The 27574-nt window shown below is 42.5% G+C and overlaps 1 protein-coding gene and 2 long non-coding RNA genes across 6 annotated transcripts in view; 1 reads left to right on the top strand and 2 right to left on the bottom strand.

The window, feature by feature from the left end:
• The window catches only part of Manba (mannosidase beta), a 72981-nt gene that overhangs the window by 34787 nt on the left and 10620 nt on the right, over positions 1-27574 (top strand). For all 4 annotated transcript variants that reach the window (XM_040751752.1, XM_040751751.1, XM_040751750.1 and 1 more), the window contains exons 8-13: positions 9718-9869; positions 12543-12660; positions 14612-14698; positions 15862-16029; positions 18742-18960; positions 20962-21126. In XM_040751752.1, coding sequence (XP_040607686.1) covers positions 9718-9869; positions 12543-12660; positions 14612-14698; positions 15862-16029; positions 18742-18960; positions 20962-21126 — 909 coding nt within the window. The remainder of the gene's footprint in view (positions 1-9717; positions 9870-12542; positions 12661-14611; positions 14699-15861; positions 16030-18741; positions 18961-20961; positions 21127-27574) is intronic.
• Positions 3317-6612, bottom strand: LOC121142321. The gene is made up of 2 exons (XR_005879306.1): positions 4260-6612; positions 3317-3547 (listed from the first exon to the last, which is right to left on the bottom strand). It is a non-coding gene; the product is annotated as an uncharacterized LOC121142321 (long non-coding RNA).
• LOC121142320 overlaps positions 6629-27574 on the bottom strand; it is a 38881-nt gene continuing 17935 nt past the window's right edge. Inside the window, exons 3-4 of the long non-coding RNA XR_005879305.1 lie at positions 14137-14255; positions 6629-8436 (exon numbers count right to left, since the gene is read on the bottom strand). This is a non-coding gene — a long non-coding RNA (uncharacterized LOC121142320). The remainder of the gene's footprint in view (positions 8437-14136; positions 14256-27574) is intronic.

The raw sequence follows: 27574 nt of genomic DNA, 5'->3' as shown, positions 1-27574 counted from the left end.
TGTGTTAATATGCTGGGAACCAGAGTTTTCATGACGGTAGGTTGGTGCACGTGGTGTGCTAGTTACTTCTGCGTGGCTGTGACCAACACGCCCGAGAGAAGGACTGAGAAGAAGGAGCTGGTTACCTCAGCTCATACCTGCTGGTCAGAGGTCAGGGTTGGCTCTCTCCGCCCACCACGTGGGTCCTGGGAACGCAAACTTGGCCATCAGGTGTGTGCAGTAGGAGCCTTTATCTGCTAAACCACCTCACGGTCCCCACAGATATTTTCGGGTGATAATCGTAGTTTGCTGTTTTAGATAGAGCCACTCAGCTGCCATTTCCCCTCTGCATGGCTTGTCTCCCAGCTCTCTCTCTGGAAGGGAGCTCATTGTGCTGGAAGCAGCACAAGGCTATTTATATCGTCTCTGGTGTCAAGTTTATTCACTTAAATTATTGTCAGAGGGTGATAAGACAATGTCAGCAGTCAATCAGAGCTTGTATCTCAGAACCCCCAAGCCAGATGGAGAAGACTGCCAATAGCTGTTCTAATTAGAAAAGCGATGGGGATTTCCTCAGTGTTTAAATTTAAAACACTCTTCACTCCTTTCTTTGATTTTTAAATCCCCATTTCCATCTTTGTAGTTTCCTAGCGCACAAAGAGAACATGACACCCATGGAATTCTTGCTTTTTCTTTCTAAGTGTTACCCAGAACTCTCTGAAGACCTCACTAGCACCAAGCCAGACAGTGTGAAATTCAGAATAACCAAGGTGTGTTTCCATCCAGAGAGTTCCCTGAGGCTGTGCAGTGTTTTTCCATCTGTGTTAATTTCCCCAGCGTTGTCAGAGCAAATCCAAACAAAGTGGGTTGCTCGAAACAGTGGAGAGAATGCGTTCTCTCAGAGCAGCAGATGCAGGAGTCCAAACCAAGTCCATCCAGAGCCAGGCTCCCCTGCAGACTTGTGGAAGGTCCTTCTGGCATCTTCGCCCTGGCGGCCAGCGGTCCTCCCCGTGCCTTGTTTTGCAGTTTCTGTCTCCTTTTCACCTCCCTTCCCCATCCCCCACTCTCTTTCTGTGTTTTTAAGACCAAGTCTCACTATGTGGTCCAGGCTGGTTTGAAACTTACATCATTTCTCCCGGTCTCTGCCTCCCAAATGCTGGGGTCTCAGGCATGAGTCACCATGCCTAACTTCTTAAACAAATACGATCCACTGGGCTGGAGCTTGCTGTGACGTCTTTCGTGCTCAATGATGGATATTTCCAAAGCATTATTTCCAAATAAGGTCACATTTTCTGGTTTGGGGTAGACCTGAATTTTTGGGGGACATAATGTTTACCTCCCTTCATCCCTCTGTCAAAAACTTAAAGATTTACAAAATGGCCACTGTCAGTGGCTTCCTTGGGGGAGCCATGAGAGCTGTCCACCCAAGTACATGCCGTAAGTGGGTGCAGATTGTCCTGTTCTGCTTAACTGTCAAATTTTAATTGTTACTATATTTCTATTATCAGCATAGACTTGGGAGTCAGATATTGGGGTGAAAACCTGATAGATCAAAGAAGCATCAGAGGAGTGGCCAGCTGACCTTCTCTCTACACTTCTCAGGTGGAAGACAGCATGCAATCTCCCTCCCTACTCTTTCCTGTGTTTCTTCTCTATCCATATTCCAGGCTTCTCTATGGCTAATTTAGGTCAGCTAGTCCCTGGTTCCACCCGTTATTCAAGGTTAACTTTATTAACACTCCCGGAGTCACAGGGCAATCCATCATCCCACATCAGGGCTCATGTTTTAAACACTCTTTTGCGAGGCTGTGGACTCCGGGAGGTGGGCCTGTCTGGTGGAAGGAGGTGTGTAGGAGCAGGCCTTTGAAGGTTAGACCAGCCCTGGTTCCCGCCACTCACCCAGTGAGCAGTCCCTGCCTCAGCTCCTGCCACCAGAGACTGAGCTTTCCTGACAGGCCTCTCCCATCACGGTGGACTGAAAACTCCTGAAAACACGAGCCCACATTAAAGCCCCCTCCAGTGCTGGTCTGAATGATGAAAGTCCCCCATAGTCACAGGCATGTGGACCCTTGGGGTGGTTTTACTTGAGAGGCTTAGGTGTGGCCTTGTTGAAGGAGGTGTGTCACTGGAGTCAGGTTTTGAGCATTTGTAGGGCCATTTCCGATTCTGTCTCTGCTTTGTGCTTGCAGTGAAAGATATGAACTCCGAGCTTCCTGCTTCAGCCACCGCGCATCTGCTCCGCCTCCATGCTCTGCCCCCTTTCCTCCCCTCCCCTTCCCCCTCCTCCGTCTCTGCTCCACCATCATGGATGCTCCTCTCTAGGTCTGTGAGCACAAAGAGACTCCTGTAAGTTGTAAGTTGCCTTGGCATAGTGCTTGACCACAGCAGCAGAAAAGGAATTACTACATCCTCTCTCAGTCAGTGGTTCTCAACCTTCCCAACACTTCAGCTGAGACGTTTCTGCCTCTCCACCCGCACAGCAATCCAAATCAAACTGAGTTAGAAAAAAGCCTACGTTTAATGGGTAAAACACTCCCAGATGGTCCCCCCCCCCCCCCCCCCGCCCCGAGGACACAGGGAAGAGAGACGGAAAAACCATGTGTTTGTTCTCTAGGGGGCAGTTTAAATACCCTGTGTGAATGGTCTTGAGCAGCCCTGAGCAAGAAGCCCAGTTTGAGAGAGAGAGAGAGAGAGAGAGAGGAGAGAAGGGGGGAGAGGAGAGAGGAGAGAGAGGTGGGGGAGAGGTATTGAGGTGGAACTTCTAGAACATTCCAGATTCTTTGGGTATATGGATGTCAGGGACTGGGGTAGACCTTCCACCAGAAAAGTGACCCTTTAATACAGTTGGTGCTTCATGCTATGGTGACCCCCAAACATAAAATTGTTTTCGTTGCTATTTCATAACTAATTTTGCTACTGTGATAATCATATAAACATCTGATATGCAGGATATCTGATATGCTCCCCTGTGAAAGGGCCATTCAATCCCCCAAGGGGTGGCCACTCACAGGTTGAGAATCACTGCCTTCTAGTTTCTTTCAGTTATTTTGATCACAGGAACAAAAAAATAATCAATATTCCCAGGACTCAGGAGGCAGAGGCAGGTGGGCCTCTGTGAATTCAAGGCCAACCTGGTCTATAGAGCTAGTTCTAGGACACCCAAGGCTATACAGAGAAATGTCTTAAAAATCTAATAATAATAATAATAATAAGTAATGCAATCAATTTGCAGACAGTTGTCAATAGAGGTTTAGAAATTAAATGTCAATATTTCCAATATTATTCACTACTGCAACAAACTAATGTGTTTTATGAAAACAATAACATGATTCTAATATGAGCCTAATACTTCTTTATTCAAACTCTAATTTTTATCTCCCTTAAATAACACTAGCTGGGGAGGAGGGTTCACAAAGCCTCACTCTTCCCAGAGAACCTGTGGGAGATGATTTTGGAGGCAGGGAGACATTTTCTTTGGTGGTGTATCCACTGGCAAGTTGTCCATGCTCCTGGAGATAGCCGTCACTTATGCCCTGTAAGTAAACCTAATTAGGCATCTTGGTTCACCCTAAACAAATCAAAATGGTACAATTATTCAAACAAAGGCCAGTGAGAAAATATTGTTAGTATCTGCATTTCATTTTGGCCGTGATTTATGCCATTTTAGTATTACAATCAAACCCAGCTTTATCACACAGAAAAGACAGGTGTTCAAAATGGTTGCTTGGTGTCTGATACACAGGGTACACATCCGGCAAGAAAGTGATCAGGTAACTCTGAGCTGTGCAGTTGCCAGCCTGGCCACTTCTGTTTGTGCTGATAGAGAGGGTGCAGTGAAGAGAGGCCACCTGTCATTTCTACAGGCCGGAGCCGTTTGTGTTTTTTCTCACTTTTGTATGAGTGATCGTTTTTAGTGCAAATAGCATGGTCTTTACTTCTAACGTGCATAGCAGTTAATCTGAAATGAGTTTAGACAGCACAAGGCTTGCCAAAGTTTAGAAACAGTGTTGTTGTCAAGAAGAAAATTATGGACAGCTTCGTATGTATCTGATTACACACAGCCAAGACGTGGCTCTGAGCCTGTGAATCACCGTTGTCTGATCACCAAGAGAGAGGAATTGAGGAGTGTGGTATTTATTTACTTATCGCCGCAACCTCATGTGGCCTTTGGTTACAGTATCCAGAGCTCCATCTGGAAGAATGCATTGAGCTCTTCTGCACTCTGGAAGGTAGCTCTGCTATCTTAAAAATAAAACCATGCCTGGCATGATGGGACATACCTGTAATCCCAGCACGTTGAAAGCTGAGGCAGGAGGATCAAGAAGAAACCAAGCCCGGCCTTGACTACATAGTGAGGTCAAGGCTGCCTTGGGGTTTTATGAGCCCTCACCTGTAAAGACAAAACAGTAAGTTAAAAACAATTTTTATGAAGAAGCCAAAAAACTGATCAAGAGACGAGTGCATAGAACCATCAAGAGCAGACAGAAAAATCTGAATGCTAAGTATTTTTAAATCGCTGCTTGGAGAGATGCTGATTGGTTGAGTGCCTGCTGCTTTTCCGGAGGACCTGGATTTAGTTCCCAGTTGCCACACAGCTCTCAAGCCCCTGCAATTCCAGTTCAGGGTGATGAGACGCCCTCTTCTGGCCTTTGCTGGAACTCACACAATGCCCTCACCCCTAGAAATACAAATGAAATAGATCTTTAAAAAGCATTTTAAAATTCAAACTGCTTGACTTTTGGTGTCTTCAAGATAATTTAATATTTAGCTAGCACTTTACTTTGTCGGGCTATTTAAAATTTTTTTTTTGTCTCATCAGCAGACAACTCTGGATGCAAGTGTTTATTGCTCAGGGATATTTTTCAATAGCCATTTTCCAAGGCCATTGTGTTCTGGGAAGTAAAACACCTATTGTAGAAGGCTTTTATGCTACCTGTTGAGGTAGAGAAGGGCACAGAGGACACTCACCCTAGGTGCTCTGGCCTCTAAGAAGTCAGAGTGCAGGAAGAAAGGTGACTCTTGGCTACTTTGAAGCTGCCTTCCATTCTTACTGCACAGTTGGGATGCAGGGGTTGGGGGATGGGGAGCGATGCTTTCTCCCAGGAAAACATCAAAAGGATTTGTGTTTTATAGTTAATCCTATTTGTAACATTCATAGACAGTAAGAAGTAACTTCTTTCTCCCATATTTAGTGATTCTCAAATTTATTTTCTACACAGAACTACTTTATACTTAAAAAATAAACATTATGCTACACTTATCTTTCTGTGGGCCATAGGTACTCATACTTAGCATGGTACATATTGAAATTGAGAATGAAATATTGGCTTATTCCCTTGAAGTCACCATCAGAAGTCCATGATATGGTAGTACATTGACTCCTTTTGAGAAAAAATATAGTTAGGAAATAAAAAAATTGAGGGTGATAATAACATTGTTTTTCATGCTTGCAAATCTCTTTAATATTTTAATGAGGAGAATGAGGTTCTTACTGCATCTGCAGACAAGACAATCAGTTTGCAGTGACCTCACAAAGATACTATGCATCGTTATTCATATTCATCTGGAAAGAGAGAGGATTTAATAGTGTTTTCAGGTGCTCGTAGGTAGTCTTCACATTACACTAAGGTTTCATGAGTTCTGGTTTCTGAGGATGGGAGATGGGACCCACCCTGGTTTGGTTTCCAGCACCCTACAAATGGCTCCAGGGGATCTGATGATCTCATCTGCCCTCTTTGAGCACTTGTACTCACTTCCAGATACCTCTCTGCCCATAGACACATACCATACACATAATTAAAAATTTAGAAGACAGGTATTTGAAAAGGAAAACCAACAAGAGTTCATTTCTTAGTTAGTTGGCCTGCGAATTCAGGCCATTTCAATGCATTCTTTAGAAGCCTGGAGTCACCCTCATGCGATACTGTAATACACGGCATGGGCTGTCTGAAAACTTCTGCTTTCCTGAGGGTTATGAATCTCCCCAGTGTTGGCACATTTCAAGCTGTGGTACCACATTCACATCCCTGGTGCCTCCACGGATGTCATCTGAGGTGTCTGTTAAGTACTGGGTGCTCTCAGTGTGGTAGACATACGTTGTCTTAAGCCTTGTTTTTACTTGTCTTGAATTTTGCTATTGGCCTCAGATACTGACAGTGCATACTTCATTCACTTTCAAGAAAAATGTCCTCAAGTCTGAATAACTGGTTGTTGGTCAAGGGTTCACTTAAATAAACATAGTACGTCTGAGAAAGATGGCTGACTCAGCTCACTGCTCAAATGGTTGGCTTAGCTGCTCCTCCCTCAGAACATTGTCAACATGGTGCTCTACGGGTGTTTTCTATTTTGTCTTATGAATATTGAAATGATATGTACTCAGTACTTTTCTGTTGCTGGGATGAGACATCATGACAATGCAACTTATAAAAGAAAGCATTTAATGGGGCTTGCGTACCGTTTCAAAGGTTAGTCCATGGCCATCATGGTCAGGGGCAGCATGCAGGCTGTCACAGCACTGGAGCAGTACCTGGGAACTTACAGGTTACCTGAAAGTTAGAGGCAAGGGAGAGAGACTGGACCTGCTGTGGACTTTTTTTTTTTTTTTTTTTTTTTTTTGGTTTTTCGAGACAGGGTTTCTTTGTGTTGTTTTGGAGCCTGTCCTGGAACCCGCTCTGTAGACCAGGCTGGTCTTAAACTCACAGAGATCCTCCTGCCAGTGCCTCCTGAGTGCTGGGATTAAAGGTGTGTGCCACCAATGCCCAGAATGTAGTCTTTTGAAATTTGAAAGCTCACCCCCAGTGACACACCTCCTCCAACAAGGCCACACCTCCCAATCCTTCCCAAGCAGTTCCACCAACTAGGGATCAATCTTTCAAATATGAGTCTATGGTGGCTATTCTCTCAAACCACCACAGGGGTTTATGAAAATATATTCTTTGTTTTGCCAAGGGTTTTCTCATGTGAAATTATCATTTCCTTTCTTGTTAATGGGTGAAGGTGAAGAAGGCAGTGACTCCCAGGGCAGTTTGAAGGTGCTGCCATGATTCCTACTAAGGCAGCTGCCATGTCGCCTAACTCTGCTGTTGTAACATCTGCACAGATATTAGCACAGAATTTACATGGTTACCCTGAAGATCCAAAATCATCTTGTGCCTCGAATAGTTCAATACTATTTACGTAGTAGATTGTTCTTGATGTATTAAGCTGATAATAAGGGAATACAACAAAATAGCAGGCCTATCAATGCCCAGAAAGTTACCTGTTAATAAAGCAAAGTACCTTCAGATTGCCTACCATCCCTTTCTGTCCCTTGTAGCTAAGTCTTTTAATTAGCTAGGTTGCTGTGTATTGCCAAGAGGCAGATGGTGATATTCCTTTCACTATTGTTTCTTCCTCTAGTCGTACAGTGATACCGATCGCTTGCTTGTTTCTCAGCTAATATGTACTTCTATTGTAGCATGTCCATACTGTGAAAACTGATGCATTCTTGGTTTCTGGCTTGTAAAGGTTAATCAGTCCTTGACTTTTAAAGGGCTTACTATGTCTACGTTTAAAATGTTTGATTTCTTTTTCTTTATACCATGAATAACTGGCTATACAACTATACACAACTATACCAAAATATTTTGTGCATGTGTGGTATATATATGAAGTCTTGCTCTACTGATCTCTTCCAGACAAAGTCTCTCACTAAGCGTAGAGCTCAATGATTTGGCAGACAGTCTCTCACTAAACCTAGAGCTCAGTGATTTGGCAAACCTACCTGGCCAGCCAGCCCCAGGGATTTTCCTGTCTCTACTTTCCTACTACTGGGATTATAGACACATGTTGGGATTACAGGGGTGCACTGCCAAGTTCAGATCTGCATGATTGTGTGACAAGTACATAACCCATTGAGCCATCTTCCCAGCTGTCGTAAACATGTCTGTCTGTCTATCTATATGTATCTACCTACTTGTCTATCTACTTACTTATTTATACTGAAAGTAGATTTATAAAGGAAAACTGAGAAGGAACACCCACAGGAGGGATTCTCCATAAATATTCTTTAAAAGATGTTACACTTGCACTAGGTATAAGGCCTTTCATCAAAATTCCATTTCTTATTTATAGTTACCCCCAGTTTCTCCTATCTGTCAGTTTCAAGTTTCAGCATTTTTAGGTGTAGGCTACACAGCTGTAGACTGAGAATTGAAGTGTTCTTTCCTTTAGAACGGTTGCTCGTAGGACTCTCTGGTTTCAAACTTGGTACACAGATAAGGATGACCTTTATCTTCTGTCCCCACTGCCTCCAGCTCCCAAGTTCCAGAACTGTAGCTGTGTACCATGACACCTAGCTTTATGAGACACAGGGATCCAATCCAGGGCTTTCTGTACACCAGGCAGGCAAGCCTTCAGTGGAGCCATGGCCAGAGCCCGAGAATTTAAGGTTTCCAATCACATTTTTGCAGCTCATCCCTAGAATAGGAAAAAAGTTTATAAATATTCTTTTACAATGAGATAAAATAATATTTAACTCTAAAAGGAGTTTTGATTATAATTAAATTATTTTAAATTTAAATTATCAGATATCACGATGACTCAAATTAATGAATACAACTTAGTTTCTTGTTTTTGTGTAGCTTTCTGGGAGGAAATTAGGGATCAAAATAAGGATGTATTAAATTGCAGTGAGGTTACAGAGTTCAGAGCAGATGGCTAATGATAGCTAGTAGGTACACAGGAAAACCACAGAGAACAAACTGAGTTTCTGTTGTTTTTTTTTTTTTTTTTTTTTTTTGACACAGGGCCTCACCAGGCTGGTATTGAACTCTCTTTTCTCCTATATCTTCCTCCTGAATGCTGGAATTACAGTGTACAGTACCACTCCCAGTCTGTAAATTAATCTTTTATTTTTATTTCTTTATGAAACAAGTTTTCACTGTGTAGCTCTGGCTAGCCTCAAACTCACAGAGATCTGTTTGTCTCTACCTCCAGAGTACAAGGACTAAGGCCCTGCCTAAATTAGTATATTAAAAACACCACTTTTTCAGCCAGAAGCGGTGGAGCATGCCTTTAATCCTAGTACTCATAAGGTTGGTGGCTCTCTGTGAGTTTGAGGCTAGCCTGGTCTACAAGAGTGAGTTCCAGACCAGCCAGAGCTACATAGTGAAACTCTATCTTGAAAAACCAACCAACCAATCAGACAAACAAAAAAAATCACCACCAATAACAACAAAATACTCAAAATACTTTTTCATTCTTCCAATGTCTACCATAGAAGTAGATCAGCCAGAAAATGCTGACATCACCTATTATCTATGGTTGATGATGTCATCATATATCACATGTCTCTGGAAAGTTCCATTGTCTTTCCAGGAAGAGGGAAGGAGGTAAATGCTGTCTAGATTTTCCTTTGGTAATAAGTGGGGACTATAGGAGGGTGTGGCCATGTTTAGCTGGATGCTAGGGATCTGAACTTGGGTCCTCATGCTTGTGAGCCATCTTCCCAACCCCCACTTTTTTTTTTTTTTTTGGTTTTTTGAGACAGGGTTTCTTTGTATGGCTTTGGAGGCTGTCCTGGAACTTGCTCTGGAGACCAGGGTGGCCTTGAACTCACAGAGATCCCCTGCCTCTGCCTCCCAAGTGCTGGGATTAAAGGTGTGCACTACCAATGCCCGGCTCCCCCCTTTCATTTTAAAGACCCAGTTTGCTTACACTTTTAAGTTTACATTCAATATTTCTTTCTTTCTGTGGCAGGTTTATTTCAGGACAGTGCAACTTATAGAAGAGCCCATTAACGGGTCTTTGGGCCTGAGTTTCTACTTCAAAATTAATGGACTTCCTATATTTCTGAAAGGCTCAAACTGGATCCCAGCCGACTCATTCCAAGATAAAGTCACTCCTGAACTGTGAGTGTTGCTTCTTCGCCTGTCCCTCGCCTCCTTTCTGAAGTGCCACTAAGCTCAAAGTTCAAAGTTCCTCACATTTGCTTCTGTCACTCCCAGCAGAAGGACCAAAGGCTAGTGCAGCATGGTAGAATGACAGTAATTTCAGGAGAGACAAGATTATTTTCAGCCATTCCTTCTCCCTCTTCAGATACAGTCTTACAGCTAGCTAGCCTGAGACTGTTAAAGACATACTATTTAGCTGGGCAGTGGTGGCACATTCTTTTAATCCCAGCACTTAGGAGGCAGAGGTAGGTGCATCTGTACGAGTTCAAGGCCAGCCTGGTTTACAAAATTACAGAGAAACCCTGTCTAAAAAAAAAAAGAAAGAAAGAAAGAAAGAAAAGAGAAAGAAAGAAGGAAAAGAAAGAAAGAAAAAAGACTAACCATTTTACAAAACAATTATAAGTTTTCTCTGGAGAAAGAAAGTGGCAATGGTATTTGGATTAATTAGTCTCAAAAAATGTAAATTCAGCCTTTTGTTGTCCTTCAAAGAATGCATTACATAATGTTGAGTATGGCTTAAGGGATAGGAGCCTACATTTATTTCATTATACTAAGACATTATTTTAGTTTTTTGAAAATCTTCTTTTGTGTGTATGAAGTGTGTGTGTACACAACATGCCCATGTTCATGCACATGTGTAGGCTCACATGCATTCCACATGCCTGTGGAAGCGAGAGGATGTCATAGTCAGGGTTTCTGTTGCCGTGGTAAAGCACCATGGCCAACAACAATATGGGGAGGAACTGGTTTATTTGGCTTATGCTTCCACATCACCGTTCATCACTGAAGGAGTCAGGACAGGAACTCAAGCAGGGCCCTACCGCCTCCCATCTTATGGAGGCATTTTCTTTGTTGAGACTCCCTCCTCTCTGATAATTTGGCTTGGGTCAGGTTGACACAAAACTATCCAACACAGAGGACAACCTTGGATGTCAATCCTCATTGTCCATATTACTTGAGATAGGATAACTACATTGTTCACCACTCTGTGTGACAGGATATCTGGTCCAAGGGCTTCTAGGCATTTTGTTTCCACCTCCGTCTTGCCGTAGGAGCCCTGGAATTGTAGCCGTGTGCTATAGGCCCCAGCTTTGCGTGGTCCTGAGAATTTGAACTGACGCCCTTATGCTTGTGCAGTGAGCACTTTACCCGCTCAGCAGACTCACCAGCCCTTTTTCTGTTTCACTAAAGAACTAAAAAAATATTGGTGGGAGGAGAAAATGTAAAAATATAAGAGCACACAAAGTAGTCAGTATGTCTGGAGAAAAAGACTGAGGACCAGAAGGACAATGTGAAGACATGAGGATTCTGGGTAACAAAATTTTCCTATGGACAAAACCAAAGGGAGATAATTCAAATACATGGCTCTATTAATTCACTTCAGTAGTTACCTTGTTACTGTTACTAGCCTACAATACCATGCCATATACCTTAAACATGTACACAGTAAAACTTACAAAACAAGGCGGGCGTTGGTGGCACATGCCTTTAATCCCAGTACTTGGAAGGCAGAGGCAGGTGGATCTCTGTGAGTTCGAGACCAGCCTGGTCTACAAAGCGAGTTCCAGGACAGGCTCCAAAGCCACAGAGAAACCCTGTCTCGAAAAACCAAACAAACAAACAAAAAAACCAAACCAAAACAAAAACCTTATAAAACAAACCAAAAACTGGAAAGTTCTTTATCTGGAGGCTAACTACAAGTGTTCTTTGAAGGTTTTGAAAATAGAACTTAAAAATTAATATACATTTATGTATATGGAGTGTGTATACTGCCTTTTTCTTTTGTGTATGCCTGTGTGTATATGTTCAGTGAATATGCATACGTGTGGAGGCTAGTGGTTGATGGTGGTTCTTACTCATCGCTGTTCATCCAACTTTTTGAGACAGGGTCTCTCACTAACCAGCCGCAATCACAGGCACATGCCTATGCATTCTGTTTCTTACGTGAGTGTAAGTCAAATCGAGGTCCATGCTTGTGGGGCAAGTACTTTACTTTCTAAGCCCTGCACTGCATTTTCCTACATGCCAAAATATAAAACAAAAAACAATGTAAGAAATAGGTTACCTACAGAGAAACCCTGTCTCGTAAAACCAAAAAAAAAAAAAAAAAAAAAGGAAGAAATAGGATACAAACATCTTACCTAATGAAGGAATCATGCATAGTTTTTGTTTTGTTTTTCCAGCTTGTTGGCTTTAATGTTACTACAACTTGTAACACCAACCTGGTTCTAGGCTGTATTAATTATAAAGCTGTTGGCTGTTTGCTTGGTTTCTTATTGGCTAGCTCTGAATTGATTATTGACCCATAATTGCTAATATATATTTTACAAGGACTTATCTTTTTGAGAATGTCAGACTTGCGTTCCCTCCTCGGGGGTCACATCGCGACATCTCTTCACTACATTTCCCAGAATCCTCCACCTCTCCTAGTCCCACCTATCTTGCTTCCCTATTGGCCAACAGTGCTTTATTGACACCAGTCAGACACATATTTACAGAATGACATCTCCCAACAACAACTAGTCTCTGTGTTATTTTATCTCAGTTTTTTTGGCATTGATTAGAACAAGTCATTTGATTTTCAGGTGGCTTTTTCCCTAAACATTGGTGAAATATTTTGTTCCTTCTCAGGTTGCGGCTCCTTTTGCAGTCTGTTGTGGATGCCAACATGAACACACTGCGCGTGTGGGGAGGAGGTGTTTATGAGCAGGATGAATTCTATGAACTCTGCAATAAACTTGGAATAATGGTGAGTATGTGATACCATCTTGATGCATCTGTAGGAGGCTGACCCCTCACTCTGATGTTCTGAGTTGATGCTGAGTTGCTATTATTGCCCCTTAGTACCTCGCTTAGAGCAGGGAATCATGTTCCTTATCTGTGGGTTCCTATTTATCCATATTCACTTTTTTATGAATTTTGGACAAGGGATAAATGAACTGCAGTTGTTAACAAATATCAGAATTTTTCTACTGTTAAAAATAAAAGCTATTATATATGAGTTGTACCTAATAAAATATCTATCTCCACTTCCTTCATAACTTTTCTTGTGATATGTAGTTATACATAATAAAATAAGATATCAAATAGCATAAAGAGCTCTGATGAACTCTAGAGAGAAACAAAAATATTAAAATTAATCAAAGAAAAGATGTTCTTAGTATGCAAATTTTGCTATGAGGAGGACTAAGCTTAAGATGCCTCCATCCCTCATTATCTCTGAAGAACTGGCCAGGAGCCCTGTGGGCATGCATTTCCTAGATACTCAGCCCTGTCACATAAAGAAATGGAATGTTCACACAAAACTACACACATTCTTCCATGTGTATAACATGATACATTACCCACACACACACTGTATATTTGAAGTGTGTGTGTGTGTGTGTGTGTGTGTGTGGTGTGTGCCACGTGCATGCTTGGTGCCCTTGGAGGCTAGGTGAAAGAATCAGATATTTTGTATATTTTTTGACCCATAGTTGAATCTTTGGTTATTGAGGGCCAATTGCATACATTTTCAGTTCTGGAAATGCAGTTGTCAGATACACAGAGTGCCAGAGGGGAGTTGGGATCACAGGGACAATGACAGGCTGTGGCATCGTCCTGACGGCAGCCACATTGTTCAGTGCATGGCAGGCATCTTTCTCAGTGCGGTTTTTCTCATTTTATTATTTTTTTATTTAAATTAGAAATAAGCTTGCTTCACATATCAATTCCAGCTCCCTCACCCTCCCCTTCCCTCCTCCCCTGCCCCCACCAACTTCCCCCAGTCCCCACTTTGCTCCCCAGGAGGATGAGGCCCAAGTCTGTCATATCATCTGGGGCAGGGCCTTGGCCCTCCCCGATGTGTTCAGGATGAGAGAGCATCCCTCCATGTGGAATAGGCTCCTTAAGTTCATTTGTAAGCCAGGGATAAATACATATCTATTACCCCAGGCCCCATAGATTGCCGAGGCCTCCTCACTGACACCCACATTCAGGAGGTCTGGATCAGTCCCTTGCTGGCCTCTCAGCCACCAGTCTGGGGTTCATGACCTCCGCCTTGTTCAGATCAGCAGTTTCTGTGGGTTACTGGGCTGGAGGGTTAGCCCAGCCGTTAAAGGCTAGGCTCACAACCAAAAATACTTTTCTCATTTTTATTTATTACTTTTTTACGCCGTCATGACACAGTTACTCCTGTCTGTCCCATTTACAGAGTGTAAAACTGACCCAGGAAGAGGGTGTTTACCTTGCCCGAAAGTTCACCGTTTGTGGATGGCAGGAAGGCAGGCTGCTTGGGGCTTTGCTTTGATTAGCCGCTCCACCCAGGCCAGGCTGCCACACGGTCTCATTATTAAATCTTTCTGTCTGCAAGAAAAGTTAAATCCTTTCTAAACAAACTCTAATGTTAACAGTCTGGAGTATTTCTCGTCACTCAATGCCTGGTGAAATGAGGACGAGTAAGGACATGAGGAGGAGCCTAAGGCTTCATTTCCCCAGCTCTCCTGTTATTCCCTGACTCCTCCTTCCTTCCTCATCTTTCCTGCTCAGTTAGCGTTCTCTCGGGTTTCTAAACAATTTCGTGCAATGCTGGAAAGTCCTTCAGCACGTGGGCACACTGTAAAGAGATTCTCAGGTGGGCACATTTGCAGAACTTGCCCCCCCCCGTGAGAATGAAGTCAAGCTTTCTGTGGGATGACGCTGCCTGTTCTTTTGATCCATAGGTATGGCAGGACTTCATGTTTGCCTGTGCCCTTTATCCAACTGAGCAGAGTTTCATGAAGTCAGTGAGAGCCGAGGTTGTTTACCAGGTAGGATATTATTACACCCCCAGGGAGAGAAAACATATGCATCTTAGTTTTTCCTTTTGTTAAATCCCTCATTTCTTTTTGTTGCTTTCTGCTAAATCCTGTGGAAAATTGCAGTCTGGTAATTGATTTCCTGAGTGGTTCACCGGTGTCATGGAGATGTAACATCTACTTGCCGACAACTCCCAGGTTTATGCCAGGTCTTCCGGTGTGGTGGTGTGATCAGAGGTTTGATGGGCGGCTCAGGGTAACATGACCAAACCACCCACCCATCACTTCCCTGATCCTGCTGCTCCTGTCATTTTCCTCAGCAAATGACTACCACTCCAGCTCGGGACAAAGATTTAATATGGCTCTTGAATCCATGAATTGTTTTGCATTCTACATATGCCTACTCAGTGATTTTATGTGTCTATGTGTTTGTTTGTTTGTTTGTTTACTTCACTGGGACCTGAGAATCATCAATTAGGATAGGCTGGCCGGCCAGTGAGTCCTGGGATTCTCCTGTCTCTGCTCCCTCAACACCACAATTATGAATGTGCCCCACCCTGCTCGGTTTTCAACATGGGTGCTGGGGATGGAACTCAGGTGTAAAGCGTCTTTCTCTGTCCCACCAGCCAGCTCCCAAATAACAACACAGAGACTTCTTATTAATTATGAAAGCTCGTCCTTAGCTTAGGCTTGTTTCTCACTAGCCCTTATAACTTAAATGAACCCATTTCTATTCATCTACGTGCTGCCACGTGGCTCATAGCTTTTACCTCTCCTCCTGCATGCTTCCTCTGTGTCTGGCTGGTGACTCCCCCTTTATACTTCCCCAAACTCTCTCTGTCCAGAAGTCCCACCTATACCTCCTACCTAGCTATTGGCCGTTTAGCTTTTTATGAAACCGATCACAGTGACATATCTTGACACAGTGTAATCAAATATCTGGTAACACTCAGGTCTTCATGTTTTAGTAGAAAGTACTTAAATGATTGCGTTTCCTCCCCCGGTCTTTCAGAGAACTATTAAAATTGCCTGTCCATAGTGCACGAGTACCCATTTTGTGAATTATAAGGTAGGCAAGAATTTCTATGTGGAAACGCAGTGATTGCACTCATTATAGCTTTGAGTTCTTCTGTGTTAGGGATGGGGACATTCTTTTATGCTTCCTTAAATTTCAGATCAGGAGACTCAAGTCTCACCCCTCCATCATTATCTGGAGTGGCAATAATGAGAATGAAGTGGCACTGAGTAACAACTGGTTTCATGTAAGTCCCAGTTACTTGAAAACCTACACTGAAGACTACGTGACCCTCTACGTGAAGAACATCAGAGAGATTGTCTTACAAGTAAGTCATGCTTTTGGCACAGTAGAATTTACGAGGGTGTTCTTAAAACGCGTAGGTCTCAATATTGGTGTAGTAGATTACATGGCTCTTTTAAGGCAGTGGTTGGGGCATCACTTGAGGTCAGAGCATTCCATTATAATGCGCTAGCATAGGAACCTATACATGGGTTGTGTGTGGGTTTCTTGGAATATAAACTATCTTTGGGATTCTCTACACATACTCAGTACTTACTAGTGCAGGGTATCGCACACTCTAGAGTTCATGCACAGATCTTCAACTGTGTACTGAGTCTCTAGGACAGATGCTGTGATGGAATGCCACCTTTCCAGGTCTGTAACTGCGTATGTGAGTAAAGATGTTCTTGTGTGTGCTGATGTGTATTTTGGTGTGTATCATATATGAACATCTCAGTCCATGGTGTGAGGGTCATGAGAATAAGGCAATTCTGGTTGCCAGGGGATTTCGGGGTTTTCTTCTAGGGTGGTTCTCTTTGCATCACTATTTATTGTGAACTAGGCATGTTGAACAGTGTGTGTTAATAATAATACGTTGACTTTTTTTTTGTGGTGACAAGAAGGTAGTATTTTTTTCAGTAACCATTTCAAAAGATTGTTTTAAAAACTCTAATATTTACTAAGTAATTTAATAATTTGGCCATCTTTACAATTTCATCTGTAATTGTATATTTGGTATCTTCTCAAGCAATTTGAAAAAGGAATATATTTTTAAAAACAGTATGTGATAGGTAACATCTACGTATGCCTAGTCAATGATTTTATGTGTATATATATTTGTTTTTATTTTATGAGTGTTTGCTTGCATATATATGTGTGTACCACATACATAGCCAGTGTCTGTGGAAGGCTTTGGATTTCCTGGACCTAGAGTTACAGGTGTTGTGGGTATTAGAGAAATGGCTCATCAATTAAGAATACTTATTTCATATCTGATCAATGCAAGAGATTGACTTTAATGTCTGGGGATTTTTTTTTTTTTTTTTTTTGGTTTTACGAGACAGGGTTTCTCTGTATTGTTTTGGAGGCTGTCGGTCCAGCCCGGCCTCGAACTCACAGAGATCTGCCTGCCTCTGCCTCCCAAGTGCTGGGATTAAAGGCATGCGTCACCGCCACCACCACCCGGCTGGGGATTTTTTTTTAACAGTATAGTGATGAAGTGCCCATGCTTCACAATTCTGTCTACGAAGCCTTTGGTTGTCCTGCGCTACCGTCTCGCCAGCAAGAACGACGCGGCACACTTAGGATCATTCTGTAGAACAGCTTTAATGCGTCTTGAGAGGGAGAGCATAAGCTTACAGAGCAGAGACCCGGGGGAGCGAAAAGCCCAACCCTTATATAGCTCAGCAGTCCCCGCCTCGGACGTGTCATCTCCTGACTGGCTCCTGCTCGTCAGCCCATATGACGCCAAGGGAGAGGCAGAGAGTAAGGGATAGAAAAGTAGCAGGCACATGCGCACCAAGGTTGTTTACTTCAACTGACAACGGGTGTCAGCGCCATCTTGTAACGGAGAATGTGGGGGCGGCTCCCCACATTTGGTAACTTTCTTAACGTCTACTTTTCCACTTTTAAAATTGAGCTAGAAAGAGGGACTAACTCTTGGAATTCTTTGTGTCAAACTTCACAGATGACTTCATTCTAGGTAATGATGATGTTTACAGATTTGCTTAAATGCTATGTAATAATTACTGTTGTTTCTATCAAGGTATAGATGTTATGATTAGTTCCCAGTGGTTCATCTTGCTCTAAATGAGCATCCTAAGATCATGGTCTTGAATTTCCTTCATTTTACAGATAAAACTCCCAAGGTTAAGACCTGTCCCAAACCAGGAAGATTCTGAGTTGAGTTTTAAATAGCAAATGTATTTGGCTCAATAGCTTTTGTTCTTAACCCAGAGTTCCTGAAATGCAACAATGTTGTCCCTAGAGAAAATTTGTCACAGCTGAAGACACTTAGTAAAGATGTTGTAATTTAAGAAAAGCAGTTTGAGAGAGAAAGATGCCATGTAACAGGGTTTGGGCAGAGGGCTTTTTAAAAATTATTCTCCTCCAGGGACAGGAGCAGCAGGAGAGAGGAAAGAGGGGAAAGACATGGAGAGAGAGAGTGAAAGAAAGAGGAACAGAGAGAGGGAGAGAAAGAAAAAGAGAGAGGATGGGAAGTGGGCAGGGCTTTCTTCAAAGGGAACATAGTGAATGTGCACAGGTGGTGCTCTTAGTGGTTGCAGCTGTGGGCATATCCTGTCAGAACCCCAAGGACAGACCAGTACAGATGCCTGAATACCAACAGAAGGGACTCGTGCCATCTGGCAGGTGTTATAAGCTAGAGATGTTGTTAAATGTCTCTCATGACAAGAGACTCAGACCACTCATGTCCATGTCCTATATTAACACAAAGGTCAATTGTACCATAGCTGAGAAATCCAAGAAACGATACACTGTCTGCGGGGTAACCAAGGAGGCAAAACGTGGCTGAAAACATTGCGAAGAGGTGCCAGGAGGCATGATCTTGGGCACTTGTAATGGGAGAAGGATAGCAAAGATGATCAGGGCAGTGTTGACAGAGTGGTGACCATGCTGTGAATTTCCTCTCAGCTATTTGGCATTTCTAGGAATCGATGGTATTTTTTTTAAAGAGCTTGTGTCTATACCTTACCAAATCAACATATTATACTTAAAATCATTTTCTTTCTATGTCCAGGAAGACAAGAGCCGTCCTTTTATTGCATCCAGCCCTACCAATGGGGTCCAAACCGTGGCAGAAGGCTGGGTCTCGGAAAACCCTTACAGCAACCATTATGGAGACGTCCATTTTTATGACTATTTCAATGACTGCTGGAATTGGAAGGTCTTCCCCAAGGCTCGATTAGTATCCGAATATGGCTACCAATCCTGGCCTTCCTTTAGCACTCTGGAAAAGGTAAGCCAAGCCATTGGCCTCTCAATTTTCTCATGATTTACAATAGTAGACAGTGGGTTCAGACAGTCAGATGAGAGCCACTTCTTATTTAATTGACAGCTCAGGGAGAGGATGGAAGAGAAGAACTCTTCTTTGACATCTGGACAGCTAGGATCTTATGATTGCCATTTTGATTGGGTAGCTTTCCAGTATGTTTTTAATTGTGGGCCTTCAGGAACACTTGGAAGTTAGATGGAAGCCCAGCGAATCTTACACTTGACTTGTAATTGTGCACTGAAACAACTCTGGTTGATAAAAACATTATTGCTTTGTTTATTATGGGTGTTTACTCTTGCTGTGTGTGTGTGGTCACAGGACAACTTGTAGATGCTGGTTCTCTCTTGCCATAGGAGGTCTGGGGATCTAATTGTCAGGCTGGGTAGTAAGTACTTTTCCCCCTTGGGCCATGGCGCTGTCTCCGAATTGATACTTTGTATACAGTCTAATCATTTATAGCTATTCAGAACTACTTACCCAACCGTGTTAGAAGAGAGCAGGGTAAGCAAGTCCTCATCAGTGTTACCTAGTTTTCTTTTCTCCTTCCGCCTCTTCCTTCATGTCTGCCTTCTGTCTCTCTTGCTGCTTTTTCTTCATGTTGGTATATCTGGTTTTCTTTTTTTTCCACAGGTTTCAGGCTTCTCTGTGTTGCTTTGGAGCCTGTCCTGGAACTTGCTCTGTAGACCAGGCTGGCCTCAAACTCATAGAGATCCACCTGCCTCTGCCTCCCGAGTGCTGGGATTAAAGGCGTGCGCCACCAATGCCCAGCATTGTGCCTGTTTTTGAATGAGCATTTTCAGACCTACTGGGTACAAGTCCATGAGTGCAGCTGCTGAATCATTAAATTACTCCTTTAGTGCTCAGCATTGCTTTCTGTAGTGACTGCACCGATTCCCTTTCCTCCCAGCCCTTTCTGCATCTTTTCCAACACGTTTTTTCATTTTAAAAACCACTTTTTTGTGGAAATATAGTTTTAGATAAAATTTGCATTTCTTTGATGACTGATTATTCTGAAAAGTTCTTCAGGCACTTATTGCAATTTGTATAACTTCTGTTGAGAGATGCATATTCAGATCCTTTGTTCATTTTTATTTATTCTTTTTTTTTAGGCAGAATTTTGCTAGTTGCCCAGGCTGGCCTGGAACTCATTCCACAGTCTAGGCCAGTGGTTCTCAACCTTCCTAATGCTGTGACCCTTTAAATACAGTTCCTCATGTGACCCCACCCATAAAATTATTTTCATTGCTACTTCATAGCTGTTATTTTGCTACTACTGTGAATCATAATGTAAATATCTGTGTTTTCCATGGTCTTAGTCAGCCCCTGTGAAAAGATCATTCAACATCCCCATAGGTTGAGAACTGCTGGCCTAGACAGTTCTTGGATAAGGAATATGAATAAATTCTAAAGCATTTACTATTGTGATAGCATTTGATTCTTATTTAAAACTGTGACATTTTAAACAGAATATCAATTGTAGCCCATTATTCAACTCTTAAAAACTTAATAACAGAATTTACCTATATAAAGGAAACGGTAGTGCGAGGTACCAGTGAAGCCAGTTTGCTGGCACTGGTTTGTAAGCTCAGCACTGGAAGGAAGGAGGATTAGAAGCTCAGCATAATGCTAGCATGTTAGAGGGTGTGGGGTCCTATCCCAGAAAGAAGATACAGGTAATCCATGTCTTAACAAACAGAATTGTGTTTTGCTAGGCAAGGCTTTCAAGAGAATAACTAAAATGTCATCTTCTAGATGTGAATGGAGATCACTGTTCCCAATGTGGATCCTGCCTGGTTAGTCCTTTATTAGTAATAAGGAGAATTTTTTTTAATGTGTGAAATTTACACCACAGAACAAACCTTAAGTTCTTTTCCAACGTGTAGAGCGCTTTCCAGGTGGTCAGGAACGTATAAGAAAGGTAGTTTTACCGCTAAGTTCCGTGACTCTTCTTTATTTATTTGAAAGGTCTCATCTAAAGTGGACTGGTCTTACAGTAGCAGCTTTTCCCTTCACCGGCAGCATCATGCAAACGGTAACAACGACATGTTGCAACAGGCTCAGCTTCATTTCATACTTCCCCAAAGGACAGATCCCTTGCGCAAATTTAAAGACACTATCTACCTTACTCAGGTAAGTCATTTTCAGCGTGGAGTTGACAGGCTTCTACTCTGAACATATGCAGTCATGCAGATTGTGTAGGCTTTGGATGGTTTGCATTCTCTTGATTAAGACTTTTGTTTTCTTCACAATTCAGTTATGATAGCCCATAAGACCTGCATTTCATTTTTGGCTTTGTTTCTCCTACAAGAATAGCTTATGAAATTCTACAACAAATTGTGTGTTAAAAAAGTTTGCTAGTTTAACATTAGCATAAAGGTTCAGCAATGAAGACAATAGTAGAATTTCTCTAGAGGGACACATGATAAAGTTACCGGCTTTCTGACTGTGCCCCCTGGCAAATCACGTGGAAAAGAATAGAGTTGTCAGTGAAGTATGCTATCAAGTGGAAAGCTTTAGAGGAAAATCAAAGTCCTCCATGTGTACAAATTAATTTCACCACTGCCTTGAGATTCAAATGTGACGGTTTGGAGCAGAGCCATGCTTACATGCTCCAGGTTGTGGGTTTGACCCTGAGACAGAGAAAACAACCTGGAATATCAAAGCAGTACATAAACTCCTTGGAGAGAATACAAGACAATATCTTCATGACTTTGAGACAGATGAAGAGTTCTTAAAGCTTAAAACACTCACCATGAAAGAAAATGTTGATAAATTATATTTCACTAAAACTACTGGCTTTTGAATTTTTTTTTTAATATTCAAAAACAAAAGCACTACAAGAAAGGGGGAAAGGCAGACTGAGCATTTACAATTCATTATGTGTAGTTGGTCTGGCCCATGTCTTCTGTCCTGTCTGTTGCTTACCAAATAAGTCACATTTAATTCACGCGTGGGCCTACAGTACAACATTTCTCTTTCCCCTCCGAGTTTTGCAACCCCAGTTGTCTGTGGCACAGGAAGGTAGCAGGTGCCCTAACTGAGTCAGTTTCTCATTATCTGACTGTCACCAGATGCCCAACAAATATGCTAGGGACAAATGAAGGCAGTAGAGGGGGCTGTGAGCTAAGGGGTTGCTGAAGACTGACCGAGCCTCCCGGTGTAGGTGGTAGTGGGTGTGGCATGCCCTGCCGTTCAGTTAGGCGCTCTTCAAAAGTGGAAGCTGTGAGTCAGAGATAAAGCATGCCCGGGTGTGGGGTCATTTGGGGCAGTTATATATGACCAGAGAAGAAGGGAGAATGAGAGGGGACTTTGGAATATTGGGAGAGTTGAAGAGGCACAGGACTAGGCGACAAAGCCAGGGGAGGCGCTCCATGTTTATGAAGAAGCTTGCAGCCAAGCCTTCTCAGTTCAAACTCTTTTGATAGCTACAAAGTTTGGTCAACTAATAATGTCTCGAAAAGTGCCTTGGCACCTGTCCTGTTCCTCTGAGTCTTATGGGTGACTAATAACAGACTGTGAGAATGAGTAAGAGTACAAAGGATAAACCAGAGAAAGAATTTATCTATCTTCCTTCCTTCCCTCTCCCTTCCTTCCTATCATTTAAACAAATTTCAATGAAACAGTATATAAGATTACTCAGTCCTGGCATCTCCCTAATTTTGGTGTGTTTGTTCTGTTCCTTTTTTATCTGATAAGGCCTGCCTATCAGTTCTAGGGTTTTAAAATTTTTATTATTTATTCACGATTTTTGTTTGGTTTTATCCTGGCGATGACCACCTTGCTGGGGCAAGTGCTCCCAGGAACAGGGAGAGAAGGAGGAGGGGGCATGTAGGGAGAAAGATGGAGATAGGAGGATACTGGGAAATCAAAAGTGGTTCCTCTAGAAGAGCAGCCAGGGCTCTTAAGCACTGAGCCATCTCTCCAGCTCTTCAATCTCATTTTTACCCAAGCAAATGAAAATTAAAGCCATTTATGATGCATACCCACCAGAATTCCTCTAATTGAGGTCACCAGCAGCTGCTGAAGTAAGGTAGGCCAGCTGGAACTGTAAAACACCGTAGGACCAAGTGTCGCTTTGTTTAACCACTTTGGGAAAATTTCTGTCTGTTTCTGTCAAAACTAAATACTTGGTTTCCTTATAAATCAGATACATACCCAAGCAAATACATTTGTCTACTAATAGTCATCTAAAGTACTGTTCATAGTAGTGTTGCTCATAACAGCCTCCAGCTAGAAACAGCATGGGTGTCCTTTAGTAGGAAAACTATATGCAGTGTGATTTGTTCCCATGATGAAAACAGTCCACTGCAATACAGAAGGATACGCACTCATTGTATTATATCAACTTAGGCAGCTCTCACACAGAGTGTGTCGAGTGAGCAAACAGAAATAGTTTGTGTTGAAATCTAAGTGTAGGGAAGACTAATGGAGACAACTGGAGGCAGATGGGCACCGGGGAATCATCTGTTCCTGGGTTTTAGTGAGCTGAGTTTGTCTGGGCATTTGGCATTAGTAGCCAGCTAAGCCTTGGCTCAGAACTGAACTTCCCCTCACTCAGCTTCACACTTGCCTTCATGCTTCCTCAACGAAATTAATCTGCTACTTTTTTTCTTTCCCCTTCTATCTCCACCTTTCTCAATCAAGGCTTTCTTTTCAGATGAGTCTATGCTGCGTCACATTGACAATTAAGCTAATTAGGACAGCACCTAACCTAACCAAGCATGGTAGCCTAGCAACACAATAATATGTTGCAACACATCAATCGGTTGTTACCCTTTTGACCACATGTGTTTGTAGCTTCATGGGAAGAGATTATGGTACCACATAGTGTTAGCATCAGAAAGAATAAAAAATGAAAGTTCAGATAGGAGGTTCAGTTTCTACTGAGTGCACATTAGTTTTCATCATTACAAAATTGAGGAATCATAAACCAAACCACTGTTATCTGGGGACTAGTTGGATTTAGAAATATAGTTCAACAAAGAGGCACAAGAGCTGCACAAAAACCTGTGGAAAGGAATTACATAATTAAAACAACTCCTAGTGTCCTTAAACCAGAAGGCTTGGTTGTGAAAATGACAGTACTCTCTGAATGGATCTACTAATTCAATGCTGTCAACATTTCTATTACCTTTCTCTCTCTCTCTCTCTCTCTCTCTCTCTCTCTCTCTTTCTTTTTTTGAGAAATGGGCAGGCAGATTCCACAATACGTCTAGAAATATAAGATATCCGGAATAATCAACACAGTTTTGAAAAAGAAGAGAGTTGGAGAGTTTATACTTACAATATTAAAACGTACTGTAAAGCTACTGAATCAAGAGAGTATGGTACACATAGAAATAAATGTGCTCTCTATGGTTAATTGATTTTTTTTTTTTTTTTTGGTTTTTACGAGACAGGGTTTCTCTGTATTGTTTCGGAGGCTATTGGTCCAGCCTGGCCTCGAACTCACAGAGATCCGCCTGCCTCTGCCTCCCGAGTGCTGGGATTAAAGGCGTGCACCACCACCGCCCGGCAATTGAATTCTTAAAATTAAGTTTTTGTTTACTTCCAATTGACATATAAAATTGCCTATGTTTCTAGTAACCAGCAAGATATATATAAACACTGTGATCATTAATCTCCATTGTCAACTTTATGAGATCCAGAAGCATCCGGGATATGGACCTCTGGGCTCTCTTGTGGGGAAGTTATCTTGATTGGGCTCATGGAGGTGGGAAGCCATGTCCTGTGGGTGATGCTGTTTCCCAGGCTGGAATCCTAGGCTGTCCAAATGGAGAGTGAGGCTAGTACAAGCATTCATCATCACTCTCTGCATCTTGATTTTGCTTGTTTGGTTTTTGTTTTGTTTTTTCAAGACAGAGTTCCTCTGAGTAGCTTTGGAGCCTCTCCTGGAACTCACTCTGTAGACCAGGCTGGCCTTGAACTCACAGAGATCCACCTACCTCTGCCTCCCAAGTGCTGGGATTAAAGGCGTGTGTCACCACCACTCAAGAATGTAGGTACTTTTTGATAAACTAATATCATTTCTTTGGAATCTAAACCTACTAGTGTATCTGTTAGACTATAGTGAAGCTCTATTTTAAAATTTTGAGGACCCTCTATAGTGTGTTCTAGTTTCATTCACAAGACCATAAAGTAGTGAGAAGGATAGAATTTTCAGTAGATGATTTTGGAACAGGTAGATACTCAAATGCAAAAGAGTAAATGTGGACTCCTACTTCCCACCACATAAGATTAACCAAAATGGATCTAAGAGTTAACCCTAAGATGCAAAGCTAGAGAAGAAGATATACATCCAGCAGGGTAGATGTGACACGCTAAAGCATGCAGCTTCCAGGCCCTCTGCCTGGATGTTTGCTACCAAGACCCTGAGTCCCGCCTTCCTGAGAGCCTGGCTGATTCTAATTCCCAGGGTCTTCACTGCAGCTTCAGCATCACACTCATGACTCCACGTGTGACCCTGTGGGGGAAGGGGGGCTGCTTTCAGGGCCTCTGGCCTTCCATCACACCTTGGTCTCCCCTCAGTTTTCTTTGAGACCTGCACTAGCAGCCTCTATGCTCCTGTAATGTTTGCATGTTGCCTGCCTGCCTGCCTGCCAAACCAGCATCACATGGGAGATGTCAAGGTTTGCTGCTGTCCCAATTCATTCTTGGACCACTGGAGTCCAGGTGCATTGGTTTCTGAATGCCCTACTGCCTTAGGCAGCCATGGGTAAGCGGAGCATCCCGGGAGTCCCTTCTCGGAAGACTCTTGCCTTCAAAGTCTTTGAACACAATTTGTATTTCTCTATCACTGAGCCGGTGATGGGTGGAACCTCTTCTGTATTATCCCAGCAGAGTGAATTTGGCTTGTCTTCCGCTCCCCGTACATCGTTAAGATTGAGCATGCCTTTTCTGGTCAAGTTTCGGTTATTTTAAAACCTTACTTCTCTGCTTCTCAAAGTTCTGGCTCTGTATGCCTGGCCTAAGCATTGAGAGATGCCATTGTCATGGTCTAAATGGTGTGCTGCCTAGAGTTCCCCTGCTAGACAAGCTAGCCTGTCTCTCATGAAGTCTCGAGTGTAGACAATGTGCATCCAGATTCTTTGCCATAACACTGCTAATTCCAAACAGAACTCTCACTTCCCACTGAATCCTCATCAGTCTGGCCTTTACTTTCTGTGTTCCTATCAGCATTTTGATTTCTGAGTTCCTACCAGAATTTCCCATTAAACTCTGCTTGCTGCTTACTAGGGTTTTTCCCCCTAGCCTATTCCCCCAAACATTCCCAAACTCTTTCTGTAACCTGCCTGGTTCAGTAGTTTCTCCCATAGCATCTCTGCTATAGCAATGACTACCTGCTTGTTTGTGCTATTTTTTTAAATTAGTTTTTCATCACCAGCAAATACCAAGGACAAAAACCTTAGGAAGAGAAAAGTTTTTTTTTTTTTTTTGGTTGTAAGTATTGAAGGTTTTAGTCTATGACTGGCTGGTAGCCCATCATGGCTGGAACTCACCAAATTGATGTGCCTACCTCAAGATCAGGAAGTGAAAGTTAGGGGTTCCACGGCCCTCTTTGAGGGAATACCCTCCAATGATACTAAAACCTTTATAGTCCTTATAGCTTAAAGTTTCTAACAGCTGTCTAGTATCAAATTGGGGACCAAACCTTTAAACACTTAAGGTAATTATCAAAACCACATGATGACTCTTAAACATTATTCTTGATTGGTGAAAACTGTCTGCCTTTGGGATGTGCTAACCAGGGGGTGGAGAGATGGCTCAGCAGTTGAGAGCACTCTTTGCTCTTGCAGAGGACCTGGGTTTGAATTCCAGCACCCACATGGTGGCTCACAACCATCTGTAACTTCATTTCCAGGAGATCCAATACCCAATTCTTACCTCTCCAGGCAGTAAGCATGCAGGTGGTGCGCGTGCATACACGCAGGTAAAACACTCACACATAAAATAGAGTAAATCTAATATAAATTAAAAAGAAAGATTTGAATTATAATATATGATAATGAGATTTGCAGAAGAGTTTAGAGCCAGGTGAATAATTTGAACCTCATTATATTTTTTTCTTCTCCCTGAAAAAAAAATCAAATTTATTGTGACTAGAAAGACATGCTATGTTCATCAAAGCCACAAGGAAAACATCTAGTTGTGGCTGTTTTAGAGTCAACCAAGCATGAGCCAACTCTTTTTATATGTCATAGCTTTGTCCTGAAAGCTTTCTCTCTGCCTGAAATGGGTGGTCTCTTTACTTATGTGCCAATAGCTTGTATTATTCATCATCCCGGTGTTTGCTTTTCTCTTAACACCTTGTTTATAAATCTAGATCTAAGGAATGTAGCTTCTGTCCCAGATGCCTTTCCTCCATTGCTGTCCACTTTATTAAGGCAGGTCTCTTGCTGAACCCGGAGCTTACCAATCTCAGCTTGCTTTGGGGATCCTCTGTTTCTGGTCCCCAGCACTGACACACCTTCCTGCATTTACCTGGGCACAGGGACCTGAACTTCATTCCCACGTTTGCATGGCAAGGGCTTTATCCACACAGAGCCACCTCCCCTGAGGTGACAACACTTATCAGGCA

The sequence above is a fragment of the Mesocricetus auratus genome, unplaced genomic scaffold (genome assembly GCF_017639785.1).
Source record: "Mesocricetus auratus isolate SY011 unplaced genomic scaffold, BCM_Maur_2.0 Super-Scaffold_100009, whole genome shotgun sequence".
NCBI lineage: Eukaryota > Metazoa > Chordata > Mammalia > Rodentia > Cricetidae > Mesocricetus > Mesocricetus auratus.
This window is presented reverse-complemented; position numbering and strand designations above follow the sequence as displayed.